Genomic DNA, 15341 nt, shown 5'->3' on the forward strand with positions numbered 1-15341 from the left:
TTCTGGTATGGCAAGCACTCCCATTTCTGCTGACATCACCAGAAAGTGCATTTCTGGGGTCAGATATGCTCCATTTCTGGTGATGTGGCCTGGGGGGCGGGGCATGGGCGTAGCCACCGCAATTCATTCTTATGGGAGGGGTTGTGACATGGGCAGGATTTGGGTGAAAGTGGGCGGAGAGTTGGTGGGGTTTGGCCAAAACATGTACATGTCGAGTCACTGAGATTTCTTGGATGAATAAAGGACTTTTTAAGAAAGAAGATTGAATTCACCAGTCTAAATTGGACATCTCCACTCTTTGTTTTATGTCATTGTGGTTTGTGGATTTGGTTCTTCTGTTCTTTGTTCTTTCACATTAGAAACATACATAATGTTAAAACACATGACATAACTCAGATATTACAGGCATGATTCTATAAAAGTCTCATGCCTTGTAAAGAATCACATGTAGCACCATTCTAGTCAGCACCAGTGTTCCCGCTAAGCTGCGCTGGCATGCGCTGGCGCACAAAATATTACATCGCAGCGCACAAGTTTCTCGTCACAGCGCACACACGCGTCGCAAAGGTAAGGGGAGGCTGGGGGAGGAATCGGACGTCGGGGTGGGGGTGCGAGGGTTCACGGAAGTTTCGCCCCCAGCAATTCGCCCCTCACATTTCGCCCCCCACATTTCGCCCCCAGGTATGTTTCGCCCCCGGTGGTGTGGCTGCCGCCGTCTCATCTGCTCAGCGTGGCTGGAGTCCTTCCCCTCCCTGGGCGGCCCGGCTGTGTGGGAGGGGGGATTGGGGTTTCCGACCCTGGGCGGCCCGGCTGTGTGGGAGGGAGGATTGGGGTTTCCGACCCTGGCCCGGCTGTGTGGGAGGGGGGATTGGGGTTTCCGACCCTGGCGGCCGCGTCGCTGTCTTCCCCTCCCTGGGCGGCCCGGCTGTGTGGGAGGGGGGATTGGGGTTTCCGACCCTGGCGGCCGCGTCGCTGTCTCCCAGCCGCCCTGCTCCGGCCCCGGGCAGGGCGCGATGCACTGGAGAGCCGGGGAGCCAGAGAGAGAGTTGGGGGAGGCAGAGAGCAGGTTGATTTCAGGGCTGCAGGGCTCAGGGGCGAAATGTGCGGGGGCGAAATGTGCGGGGGCGAAATGTGTGGGGGCAAAACATCCGGGGGGCGAAATGTGTGGGGGCAAAATGTGTGGGGGCGAAACATACCTGGGGGCGAAATGTGGGGGGCGAAATGTGAGGGGCGAATTGCTGGGGGCGAAATGTGGGGGGTGAACCTTCCGGATCCCGGGTGCGAGCAGGGAGGGGGGCGATCGGAAGAGGCGTACGGCAGATGGCAGGGCGGCGAGAGGAGAGTCGGGTGGGGGGGGGAGTAACACCGGAAGAGAGCGGCAAATCCGGGCAAGGCAAGACTTGCAGAGGCGTACCTAGGGGGTGCGGGGGGTCGATCCCGACGGTCCGCTCAGCTCGCCAACAAGGAGAGGCAGCCGGACTCGCGTACGCTCCGACCGCCTCTTTTTGCAAGAAGCCGGGTCTTATTCAATCAGGAGCTGCTTTGACATGCAGCTCCTGATTGGATAAGGCCCGACTTCGTGCAGGAAGAGGCGGTCAGAGCAGACGCGAGTGATTTCCTGCACTAGGCACCACATGAAGTCACCCACCGTACCACTCGATTCGGGTAAGCGCAGGTATCGGTGGGTGGCTTATTTGCGGGGGTGCCTTATTTTATATTTTTGTCTAAAAAGGGGGGGCTGTCTTATTTGATGGCCCTGCCTTATCATCGGGGAAACACGGTACTACTACTAGTAAATTAGTAATGCGCTACAAAACTGAGGCCGCACGAGCGCCATTGTTTATCTATACATGCATGAAGCAAGTTCTTTTCAAGTTTCGATCGTTTGAAGCGTGTGCATAAACTTTCTTTTGCGATCTTCCATAGATTCAGTCAAATAATTTTTACATCCATTCGAAAATGTCGAAGCGTAAAGAGAATGAAGAGTTTGGTAGCAGCACAAAGAAAAAGCGCAGCCAATTTAAGAAGGAATGGCTGACCGAGTTTTTGGTTGACACCACGTTGCCGCACGCGAGTGGACGGAAAACAGTGGCGATGAAAGAAATATTCGAATATAGCGACACGGACAACGCATTAATTTGCTCCCTATGCCGAAAAGCAGGTGTTAACGGAGAATGGAGCACAGGGAAGACTTGGTCTGAGTGGAAAATTGATTATTTAAAGCGTCATCTGAATCATAATTCTCATTTAGAAGCGGTTCAAAAGCTTCACAATCAAAGCCGAGGTTTTCTAATGAATTTCTTGAAAGAAACTCCCGATAGTCGGAACAACAGAATCGAATACGCACAGAGATATAAATCAAGTCCAGAGGAAGTTAACATTTTAATTGATAATATATTGCTAGCGGTAAAGTTGAATTCGTCCATGCTATCCGTCCAGGAAATTCACAATCACATGGCTAAATACGTAAAAATACCTGATAGCTGGAGAAGCAAAAACTATGCTTTCGAGTTCCTTGACTGCATAAATGCCATTGTTAAACGGGAAACATTTACAGAAATCCGGAGGTCTCCTTTTCATACCCTAATAATTGATGAAAGTACTGATATTTCTGTTTCGAAAATGCTCATAATATACATTAAATTTAGAAGAAGTGGCAGCAACATTCATGAGACAGTTTTTGCTGGCATCAAACATCTAACTGCTTGTGACAGCACAGCTATAGTTGATGCTATAAAGCAGTTTTATAGTGAGAACGATTTAGATTTCAGTCGTATGGTCATGTTCACGTCCGATGGAGCATCAGTCATGCTTGGGAAGCATAATGGTGTAGCTGCAAAGTTACGTCAATCAGTTCCTCATCTTCTAGAGCAACACTGTGTAGCTCACCGTGAAGATCTAGGCATAGACGATGCATGGAAAACGATCCCATTCATGAAAGAGATCGAAACTCTAATACGCACCGTGTATACGATTTTCAGTAGATCGAGCGTACGAAAAGCCAAACTGGAGGATATTGCTAATGCTGCAGACTCAGATGTCATTTCATTTAAAGCTATACATGATGTTAGGTGGCTGTCTCGGCACTTTGCTGTAAGTGCAGTGGTTAGAAATTATGACATCCTGTTAGAATATTGTCAAGAACAGGTGGAAGAAGACAATGATCCCGTGCACAAATACTGCCTGACTAAATTGAGTAATCTGGAATTTAAAGTTGCGCTATTTATTCTCTGCGATGTTCTTGAGGAGCTTGGATCACTGTGTAAGCTTCTTCAGAAGAGTTGTTTGGCACCTTTGGATGCATTCCAGTTCACTAAAGCCAAATTAAGGAAACTCAGATCTCAATATCTGGGAGAAAAACCACATTTCAATGAAAATGTTGAAACTCTCATTTCATCTTGTAATTCTGTAATTAAAACAGATCATATTCTTACATTTATTACACAAACTTGTGATCATATGGACAAAAGATTTCCTGACAATGAATTAGAGGACTGGCGTGTTTTCGACAAAGACTGTATCTCAAATCCGTCCAACTTAGAGGAATTTACATTTGGAAACGAACAATTTTCACGATTATCTAACCGTTATTTTCTGTTAATGAACAAAGATGATGAACATTGTTTCAAAAGGCAGCTTATTTCAGAATATTCGGAGTTCAAATATATTATTGCTGAAAAAGTAAAAGCAGGAGCTATACAAACGCTTCAGGAAATGTACAATTTTGCTCAGCAGCATAAACAGTTCAGTGGACTAAATGCTCTATTAGACGTGTGTGGCACCTTTCAGGCTTCAAGTGCCGATTGTGTGAGAGGATTTAGCTTGATGAATGCTATAAAGACAAAGACTCGTAATAAGTTAAGAGTAGAACATTTGGAATGCCTAATTAGAATCAAACTTTATTTAGCCACAGGAAATAATGTAAACATAGACAGTGTGAAATCAGAAAAAGGCAGAAGAGAACAATCTTAATAAAGAATTTTGGAGCCTAAAAGCCTATGGAGAACTTCCAGAACATGCTAAAATCAATGAAACGGACACATTTGGCCCCGGTGATGACGATGAAATCCAGTTTGATGATATTGGGGATGATGATGAAGATATTGATGATATCTAACTTGAGTGAAGAATTGATTCCATTCCAGTTTCACAACAATTATTCTACAACATATTGAGTGAACTCTTCTCACTGAAGGCAAACTTTGTGCCCAATAAAATGGTTTTCAATATTTTGTTTTAATGTATTTATACTTTTGTGTAGAAGCTGGAATTGATAGATTGTCTAGAAATTGAAAGCATCAAACGTATTGTCTTCTGGACTGTTTTTAATTTACAGTTTACACATATGGATGTAACAGACATAACTACATTTGTTGTAAAACATTTATTAAGATATCATTTCATCCCTACAATTTCTGTAGACTGTTTTAAAATAAATTTGAGTTTTTCTGGTAAAAAATAAAAAATAAAAAAATAAAGAATTTTGTACTTTCAAGAATTAATGCGTTGTTTTGTGTTCTTAAAAATATTATTTAACGTTATTTAATTTAGCGTGTAGGCCTAAAATTCCTTTGAATACCTCGTCCTCATGTATCAGCAACTTTGACAACATATTTATTTGGCTCATAACTTGCTGGCGCCCGATATTTTTAGCTCACAGTGAAAAAAGTTTGCTCACAACACCCGCCCGCTTAGAGGGAACACTGGACTCAGCACCAATTTTTTTAACACTATGGGGTTCATAATAAAAAAAAAACCACATCTAAAAAGTGTCCTAAGTGGCTACTTGGACGATCAAAAAGCCTGATCGTCCAAGTACCCATAACCAAAGCTGGTTTTTAGACGTATCAAAAACCAACTTAGGCCTTTTCCTGCCACTAAACGTACAGAGAGAAAAGAGGTGTGTTTAGAGGAGGGGAAAGGGCGGGCAGTGGGCGGGAGGTGGGCCGACCTACTCCTAGGCGTACAACAAGTATAACCAAAACAATTTAATCAGCACTTAGACCTGTTTCACTTAGACGAAATAAAACCAGGTCTAAGTGCCGAAAAACGGGCCGCTGAGCTGATGGCCGCTGGCGCCATCAGTTCAGCGGCCCGGCAACCTAACCATCGCGGCAGGAGAGATGCCTCATCTCCCCTACCACGATGCCATCACCCGCGGCAGTTCGGGTAGAGGAGTGATGGCATCGCGGTAGGGGAAATAAGGCATCTCTCCTGCTGCGATGAATCACTCCCCCCACCAAACACAACATCAGGGCAAGAGGGAGCCCAAGCCCTCTTGCCCTGCGGCAGCCGCTACCCCCCCCCCGATAACATCGGGGCAAGAGGGAGTCTAAGCCCTCTTGCCCCAGGCACCCGCGGCACCCCCGACTCGTTCGGGCCAGGAGGGAGCCCAAGCCCTCCTGGCCCAGGCGACCCCCTACCCCCACCCCCACTACAGTACAGGCAGGAGGGATCCCAGGCCCTCCTGCCCTCAATGCACCCCCATCCCCCCCAATGTCTGCCACCCCAAGAACCCCTGATCGGCCCCCCCAGCCGACCCGCGATCCCCCTGGCCGATCCCCCCTTCCCCGTACCTATCAGAATAGGCCCAGGAGCCTTAGGCCCCTCCTGTGGGTGGGGCCTTAGGCACATGGCCCTTAGGCCCCACCAGGAGGCGGGGCTTTGGTGCCCCTGGGCCAATCCAGCCCCATTCTTCGTTGAGCTGCATGCCGGACGGACGGGTTTGGCACCCGTCTGTCCGGCCAACCTAAAATAGGTACGGGGAAGGGGGGGTCGTGGGGTCGGCCGGGGGGGTCACGGGTCGGCTGGGGGGTGCCGATCGGGGGTTCTTGGGGGGGCGGACGTTGGGGGGTTGGGGGTACGTCGAGGGCAGGAGGGCCTGGGATCCCTCCTGCCCGTACTGTAGTGGGGGTGGGGGTAGGGGGGTTGCCTGGGCCAGGAAGGCTTGGGCTCCCTCCTGGCCCGAACGAGTCGGGTGTGCCATGGGTGCCTGGGGCAAGAGGGCTTGGACTCCCTCTTGCCCCGATGTTATCGGGGGGGGTCGCGGCTTCAACGGGGCAAGAGGGCTTGGACTCCCCCTTGCCCCGATATCGTCGGAAGGGGGGGGTCGCGGTTTGACATGGCAGGAGGGCTTGGGCACCCTCCTGCCTGGATCATTGTTGGGGGGGAAGGATTCTGTAACCAGTGTTGTTTTTGATAGACACCGGTTACAGAATTCAGCTTTTAGGCGAAGGACTGGCTCCTCCTTCGCCTAAAAGCCCTTCTGTTGGACGTTTTGTGTTTTTTTTTCATTATGGTTAAAAAGTGTAAACGTGCTGTAGGGGTACTTTTAGACGTAGTGGAGATTGGGCGTTTAGGCAGAGGAAGGCCATAATCAAAACATGGACGTATGTTTTGGTTATGGACACTTTCCCTGCTTCTGGGTTGAACGTTTAGGGATTTAGGCCAAAAGGGAACTTAGACGCTTTTTTTTATTTTGCCCCTCCACATATAGGATTTGGAGGTAATGTGCAATGTTTCTAAAATGATCTGCTTAATAGTGCATTGCAACACATCATTAGTCTTGAATTCAGCAAAAGTTCACAGCTACATATAAAAGTTTATTAGTATGAATAGTAAATTTTGTAGAAATTCTAGGAGCTAGGATTCACATGCTAAGATGCATATAACCAGGGCAGGATTAATTTGTCGAGGATCCCTAGGTACACAAGTGCAAGTACACCCCTGCCTCGCCCCACCCCACCATGCGCCTAGACAGAAACAGGAAGCTGCATCAGAGGGAAGCTTTGGACAAGCAGCACCGCTTGCACAATTACAGTTACCGATGCCTTTCTTGTCTTACTTTCTGTCGATTGTGGGGGGCAGCATTGCCGATTGGGGTGGGGTCCGCTTTGCCGATTGGGGGGGCCCCGCATTGTCGATCAATGCTGGAGGGGCCCATCACCGTTTGGAAAAAACAATGTTGATGCCATCCTTCATCGGGCTCCCCTGACCATTTCGGGCCCTAGGCACTTGCCTACTTGGCTTATTGGTTAATCCTGCCCTGCATATAACCCCCTGAATTTGGAGGGTTCTATATATTTTAGCGCGCATAGCTCAATTTTACAGAAGTTTCTGTTCTTTAGTGCATTGGTCATAGTGTTCATAAATTTTAATTTTTTTTAATATAATTTTTTGAAAACTTATAATAAAAATATAAGTTTGAAAAGATTTTGCTCCTCCTTCTACTTCACCCTTAGTTTTCTAAAGGACAAAAAGGGACTCTGCACTGGTAGTTACCTGATTTTCCTTGAGTAAATGAAATATCTAGGGAGCCTCCTGGGTGGCACAAGACTAATGTCATACTACATAGTACAGCTGAGTGGAATTTTCTCCCTGTGACTCCAGGGCAAAATACCCCAGCACCAGCTTTCTCTCTCTTTAGTATGCATGCAGGAGACACTAGGGAATACAAATATGAAATTATTATTATACACATGGCAGCAGAATGTTGATTACTCCTGCTCACCTCTTTGGCCTCTGGAAATGTGTTTAGGAAGATGAACACAATGACCTAGAAATATGTGCTTGTCATTGCAGGAGAAATTGGTCTAGTTATAGACTTTTGTTTTTCAAAAGGGATGGGGACAAAGAAAGATAGTACAGTATAATGGCATAGGTTATGTGTATGGATTTTTAGAGACAGCTTAGATAGAACATCCATTAAACAGTCAATCAAAGCATGCATGAAAATTATATCCAATAAGCTATGTTTGTTTTGTCCTTCACTTTAGATATGGATGGTCTGTGTTTTGAAAAGTACAACATACACATGATATTGCGTATAAAGCACACAAGTACACCACATTGAATCTGTTACTTTGAAAGTAATTTTGGCTATAACAACATTAGGGGGGTCAATATGCAAAAAGAGATACTCCTGCCTGGTAAAAATTCATTGAGTGAACCAGCACCCAATATTCAGTGGCACTTACCAAGTTAGTGCCACTGAATATGTCCATTAAACGGCCATTCCCTAACCAACCAGGATAAGAGTGGGCCGGGAACAGAGTTAGGTCTGAGTCAACTTAGCTGGTTAGTGGCAATTTTCAGTCTGCAACTGATGAAGTATTCACAGTAAGTTAGGAAAACACAGCTATCCTAACTTTAGGGCCCTTTTACTAAGCTGTGTTAGGCACTAACATGCATCTAATGTAAATTAATAGGTCTTACTACAGGATAAGTTTGACATTTGCATGGGCAAACTGTGTGCAAAAGAATTTTCACATTTTTTTTCTGAGGCAGGGCATGTTGGGGCAGAGAATGGATATATCTGAGCTAATGAGTTACAAAATCCGGGCCTTAATGCACAGTAATTTAGATGTGCTAACTGGCACCATTATCGGTGGCTGCCTTGAAAGCAGCCACTGATCACGTATCAATCATGTGATGGCGCTGGTTACAGAATCATGCCTCAGGCAAAAGTTGGCACAGGAAATGTAGGCCAGGGTTTTCTAGACCTACATTTCTGGCTCCTACCTTTGATATGAATCATACCTCCATAGGCGCTTTAGGTCATCTAATGAAGAAGGTGTTGATGCCCCTGTACAGGTCATTGGTGAGGCCCCACTTGGAGTATTGTGTTCAGTTTTGGAGACCGTATCTGGCGAAATACTTAAGAAGACTTGAGAAGGTCCAGAGGAGGGCGATGAAAATGATAGGAGGCTTGCGCCAGAAGACATATGAGGAGAGACTGGAAGCCCTGAATATGTATACCCTAGAGCAGTGTTCTTCAACCTTTTTACACCTATGGACCGGCGGAAATAAAATAATTATTTTGTGGACCGGCAAACTAATAAGACTGAAATTTTTTAAAACCCCATTGCTGCCCCATCCCCGCGAGCTCGGTCCCATTAACCATCTGATCCCATCCGCACAAGCCTCAAATAGTTATGATTTTATATTGAACATATTTTATTAAAGTATAAAAAGAAACAATATTCTGTACAATTGTCATTTTATAAATATAAATAATACAGGGCAAGGATCAACAAAACCCCCGTCTCCCCTCCCCTTCACATATATCCCCTCTACTATCAAGAAAACTGAATAAGTCAAATTATTACAGAATGCTACACAAATATCATGCTAACAGAATACAACAGTCACACATGGCAGGAATGGTGTTAGGGGAGTGGAACTAGTGCAACTGCCTCCTGGTCAGAGAGAGTCCTAAGCCAACTGGAAGCTAAAGACGCACTACCTGGGCTTTGCACTCCCCAGTTATGTCTAACATCAGCTCTAGCAGGATACATATTTTAAATCTGATATATTCTAATCACAAGATAGAAATAAAATTATTTTTTTCTACCTTTTGTCGTCTCTGGTTTCTGCTTTCATCTTCTTTTCACTCTCTTCCATCCAGCGTCTGCCCTCTGTCTCTTCAATCCAGCATCTGCCTCTTCCATCCACTGTCTGCCCTCTACCCCTCCCCCTTCCATATGGTATCTGCGTTCTTTCTATGCCCCTCTCTCCTACACCAGGTCTAGCATCTTTGTCCCTCTTTCCTTATTTTTCATCTGATCCCCCTTCCCAGCATCAATCTTTACTTTGTCATTCCTCTGTCACTCCCCTTTCCCTCATCTGATCTCTCCATTCCATCCTGACTCCTTCCCCTCCTCTAATCTCCCTGCCAGCTGTTTCCTTCCAATGTTCCTCCTCCCCTGTTCAGCAGTACCTTCTCCCTTTCTTCCTCCCCTTATCCAACAGTAATTCTCATCCCTTCCCCTTCTCCCCTGTCAGCAGTAGCCCATTCCCCTTCCTTGTCCAGGAGTACCCCTTCTCCCTTTCCTCCTCCTCTTATCCAACAGTAATTCTCATCCCTTCCCCTTCTCCCCTGTGAGCAGTAGCCCCTTCCCCTCCCTTGTCCAGGAGTACCCCTTCTCCCTTTCCTCCTCCTCTTATCCAACAGTAATTCTCATCCCTTCCCCTTCTCCCCTGTCAGCAGTAGCCCCTTCCCCTCCCTTGTCCAGGAGTACCCCTTCTCCCTTTCCTCCTCCCCTTATTCAACAGTAACTCTCGCCCCTTCCCTTTCCCTTCTCCCCTGCCAGCAGTAGCCCCTTCCCCTCCCTTGTCTAGGAGCACCTCTACTCCTTTCCCTCCTTCCCTCTCCAGCAAATGTTTCCTCTATGTAGGCTAGCGGCAGCTCTGTATGCTTTTAACTTCGGCACACAGCTGCCCCTAAGCAGTATTTTAGCCGCAGTTTCATGAGGCAGCCTCGGGGCCTTTGGTAGGCCGGCCCGCTTTGATGATGCGATGTGGGCCAGCCTATCAAAGGCCCCGAGGCTGCCTCTTGAAACCGCGGCTAAAATACTGCTTAGGGGCAGCTGTGTGCCGAAGTTAAAAAGCACACAAAGCTGCCCCTGCTTGTCTGGGGGTGCGGAGACATAAGCGGCAGGAGTAGGAGGTGGAAGGCAGGAGTGTCGGCATAGCAACGGCAACAGGAAGTTGCACGTCAGCTGACGCCGGCACTTTTTGCTGTGGCTGGGGACCCGAATCCTTCGCGGACCGGCAACATTTTTTTGTGGACCGACACCGGTCCGCGGACCGGCGGTTGAAGAACTGTGCCCTAGAGGAAAGGAGAGACAGGGGAGATATGATTCAGACGTTCAAATACTTGAAGGGTATTAACGTAGAACAAAATCTTTTCCAGAGAAAGGAAAATGGTAAAACCAGAGGACATAATTTGAGGTTGAGGGGTGGTAGATTCAGGGGCAATGTTAGGAAATGAGAGGGTAGTGGATGCCTGGAATGCGCTCCCGAGAGAGGTGATGGAGAGTAAAACTGTGACTGAGTTCAAAGAAGCGTGGGATGAACACAGAAGATTTAAAATAATATTAAATATTGAACTAGGCCAGTTACTGGGCAGACTTGCACGGTCTGTGTCTGTGTATGGCCGTTTGGTGGAGGATGGGCAGGGGAGGGCTTCAATGGCTAGGAGGATGTAGATGGGCAGGAGTAAGTCTTAACAGAGATTTCGACAGTTGGAACCCAAGCACAGTACCGGGTAAAGCTTTGGATTCTTGCCCAGAAATAGCTAAGAAGAAAAAATTTAAAAAAAAAAAAAAAAAATTTAAATTGAATCAGGTTGGGCAGACTGGATGGACCATTTGGGTCTTTATCTGCCGTCATCTACTATGTTACTATGCTACTTCTGGTGTTAGCCATACCCACAGTGGCATTAGGTGTGAATCTGAAGCTGATTTTTTAGGTGCTGGTTGGTGCCTTGAAACTCAATTAAAAATGTTGTTTAAATGGGATTTTTTACTGAGCTTGGACACCTACCAGTGCCTAAAAAATCTGTGACAGAGAATCCAGGCCTAACAGCTTAGTGCAGAAATAGTATGTGGGTTCTTATCACCTACAAAATGGGCCCTAATTTTTATTACTGGCTGTACTCTAATGGCAAAATTAATGGATATCTTTTAATTAAGAAAACAGAAAATCGGCCAATTTCTGGCTGTAGGAAAAATAGACTTAACATATGGGGAAAAAACTCACATAAGGCTTCACTAAAGCCAATTTTTTCCACAGCTTGGGTAAGGGATCCCACAATGCAGCAATAAAAGCCTAATGTTGGATATGCTAAAGCATTATGTACTAAGCGTATGGTAATTATCTTTGTAATATTTTTTAGAGGGGAATGTTAAGGCAGAGAATGGGCATGGATGTACTAAGCAGCTAGTACATTTGCATGACTGCCATGCTAGCTGGTCAATATGTTCATATTGCAGGAGCCCTTAACACCACCTAAATAGGAGGCAGTAAATGCTCTGTGCTAATATTTTTTAAATGGCCATATGCCAATGCCAACATTAGTGCACAGCTAAAAATGAAACAAATTGAAAAAATGTGTTTGACAGCCACACTAGAAATTGGCTTAATGTATTAGAAAGGCTCACATAAGGGCATGATAAGCCCATTTCGTAGCACAGCTTAGTAAAAGGACCTCTTTATGTGGCGAGTCAACTGGACACCAGTCTGAATATCAGCCAATGCCCAGTTACCTTCCAGCTTGGCAGACATACTTGGCTTTTCAGTGCCCCAACATTGAACATCTGGGGTTAGTTCAGCATATTGCTGGAAGTGGCTTACTACTGAGGACTGCATAATGACTCCTCAATTTATAGAAACACATTTTCAAAATATTTTTCATTATTATGAAAGCTATTCTTGTAGAAAGAATATTCTGCTTTTCTGCTGAAATATTTAACCATGTAACTGTTAATAAAATCTATCTATCTCTCTGCATGGATATCCTATTGGTTTTGTCCCTCGACTGCAGCTGCTGAGAGATCCTTTTTTTAAAAAAATCAGACGGCTGAAGTTCTTCAAGGTATTCAGCCAAAGCCGTTGGGTCAGTGAAATCTTTTGTAGAGTTGGGAATTGTAACCTGCATTCCTGCAGGATACAGGAGCCCATATTTTGCATTCAGGGCTTTCAGCTTTGGTCTATAAGCCAAGAGCTGCTTCCTTAGCTGAGCAGTGCGTTTGCTGAGGTCTGGAACAAATAATATATTAAAGCCTTCATATTTCAGTGGTGCTTTAGCCTTCGTTTTCATCATGATTTCAGGTACTTGGCTGTACCTGAGTAACCGAAGCACAATAGGTCTCGGATAATGAGAATTAGTGAGCATGTGTGATGGGACTCTGTGTGCTCTGTCAATTTCAAATTCTTTAGTAAATTTGATATCCAGTATTTTCGGGATAAAGTTCTCCATAAATTGGATCAAGTCAGACACTTCCCGACCTTCCGGTATCCCCAAAATTCTCACATTATTTCGATGAGGCCTCAAATTAGCTTCCTCAAGGTCTCTTTCCAGCTGAGTAATCTTTTTAACTTGTGCCTGTAGCGATTTTATATTTTCCTGATGTACTAACTGTTTAGCTTCCACTGACTCAATTCGAGATTGAAATTGTGTCAAATCTTTCTTCATATCAGCTATATCCGTTTTGATTTCAGTAATATCTTCCTTCATTTCAGTAAGCAGCAGCCGCAGGGCCTTAAACTCAGCCATGATATTATTTTCCTCTTTGCCTTCCTCCGTCGGTTTTTTAGGAGATGGAGGGTCCAGTTTGTGTCTTTTTCCCACCTTCGATGTAGCCATAAGTAATATCACCTTAGAGGTGCAGTTTCTGCAAAAGTTAAATTTCTTTTTTATGGATGAATATTTGATTTATAGGAAGAGACTGCAGGAGCTCAGCAACTATGCTGCCATTAGTGTCTGCCCAATATTCTTTTCGCTTCACAATCCAACCGGCATCAATTTATTTTTATTTTTACTCGTGCCTTCTACAATCTTAAGATTTTACCAGTTTATTGTTGTTACTAAAGCACAGAGTTGCTGTTGGATATGGTTACATTGCTGTCACATGGCTTCCACTTCTTTCTCACAGGGGACCAATGGCGGACGCCATGTGGTTTGAGTTCCTGCACAGAGACTGTACTAGCTGTACTTCAACATGAGCAAATTTTTTCGCTGGCTTTCGTGTCACAGCACTGCTTACAGCTCGATCTGCCGTTGGTAAACTACTGTCAGCATTGTTACACTGCTAGTCCTGCTTCTGTTGCCCCCTTGAATTTTATTTATGTCTTTATTTGTCTCTAAATCAACTTCTCATCTTGTCATCCTGGGATATTGTCTATCGCCACGTGGACCGTATGAGTCTTCGATTGCGGAGACTGTGGATTTTCAGATTAAAACTCTAGTTAATTATTAGCTGATGTTTTGCCAACAAATATGCACTCTGCGTGTCCTATTTTCTGACTTTTTATTATGCTGCAGCAATTACACGTGCCTGTGCATTCTTTGCTCCAACTTTTGTTCTTTATCACCTCCATACGCTTTCACTTGTAATACCTGTTACCAATATTTTTGTTTATCATTCCCGGTTGGTAATGCACTTCAGTGTCGATAATTTCCTAATATAGCTGGACTGTGAGTTTAGCAATTACAATATGTTCTGATATTTCATTAATTGGAGCCTAACCTTTTCATCCACAGATCTCAAATGTGTCTGAGCTTAGCCAGCTTTTCGTTGTACTATATATTAATTTATGCTTTTAACCCTATTAATTGTCTTCTCAGCTCCCATACCCATGAATTTTGATGGGTTATGTTCCCCAGCATTATTAACTTTTTATTTCTCTGATTTTCAATTTATTAATTGTCTTACTTGCACTCCTGCATATGAATTTAGGCAGGTACTGGTCTAAACAATATTTAAATTCTAGTATCAATGTGCTGCGAGGTTTATCCCTATACTATGATAGGAGGTGATATTGACTGGAGTTCCACAATTCTTTTTAGCAACAATCAAATGTGCTAAGGCTTGGTATGGTTTTTATTATATTATATATTAATTTTGTGTTACTACTTTAGTTATATGTCCTCTCGGCACCCATACATATGTTTTTCATCTGGGGTAGATCTCAAGTACTATTAATTTTCTAGCACTAGTGCTAATTTTTAAACTCAATGTAATTTGGTATCAAATTAGCTGGAAGACCACAATTTTTACTATGCAGCAATCCACTGTACCTATGCTTGGTCTGCTTGTTATTGTACTGGATATTAATTTTTAAGCTTTCTCTTAATTAATTGTCTTTTCCGCACCCGGGCATATGAATTACGTCTAATACTGATTTCTTGCATTATTAATTTTTGGTACCGATGTGTTGGTCTGCTTTTAATTTATTCTTTCTTATTTCCAAGCTTATAACTTAAGTTAATGTCTTCTCAGCACTCGTGCATATGAATTCTGGCTAGCACTGATTTTAAGCAGTATTAATTTTTTAGCACAGGTGTGCTGAGTGTTTTAAAATTCAATAAGATATGCTATGCTATTAATTGGAGTTACAAACTTTTATTCCGCAGCAATCAATTGTGTGTATGATTGGTCTGCTTTTCCCTTTACTATAATATATATTAATTTATAGGCTTTTCACTTAATTAGTTGTCTCCTCAGTACACTTGCACATGACCTCCGACTAGTGCTGATCTCAAGCACTATTATATCCCTGGGGTAGGTGTGCTATGTGTTTTATAACTTAGTATAATATGCTATGATTTTAGTTGATGATCTAAATCTACTCAGCAGCAATCTAATGAGAATGCGCATATTTTACCTTCAATTATGTTATATATTAATTGCTATTCTTTTGACTTACTTAAATGTTTTCCCAGCACTTCTGCATTTGATTTTGCCTAGTATAGCTCACGAGCTCTATTACTTTTCCTGTATAGTTGTGCTTTGGGTTTCATTATACAGTTTGATATGTTATGCCATTAATTGGAGGCT

The 15341-nt window shown here is 44.3% G+C and overlaps 1 protein-coding gene across 1 annotated transcript; it reads left to right on the forward strand.

Annotated features, from left to right (window-relative positions):
• The first annotated feature begins 510 nt into the window (after window positions 1–510).
• On the forward strand, window positions 511–4334 carry LOC117366360 (E3 SUMO-protein ligase KIAA1586-like). The gene is made up of 2 exons (XM_033957638.1): window positions 511–567; window positions 1927–4334. Exon 2 carries the CDS (start codon window positions 1960–1962, stop codon window positions 3970–3972), a length of 2013 nt encoding a protein of 670 aa, XP_033813529.1. The 5' UTR covers window positions 511–567; window positions 1927–1959; the 3' UTR covers window positions 3973–4334.
• The last annotated feature ends 11007 nt before the right edge of the window (window positions 4335–15341 follow it).

The sequence above is a fragment of the Geotrypetes seraphini genome, chromosome 9, assembly GCF_902459505.1.
Source record: "Geotrypetes seraphini chromosome 9, aGeoSer1.1, whole genome shotgun sequence".
Lineage (NCBI taxonomy): Eukaryota > Metazoa > Chordata > Amphibia > Gymnophiona > Dermophiidae > Geotrypetes > Geotrypetes seraphini.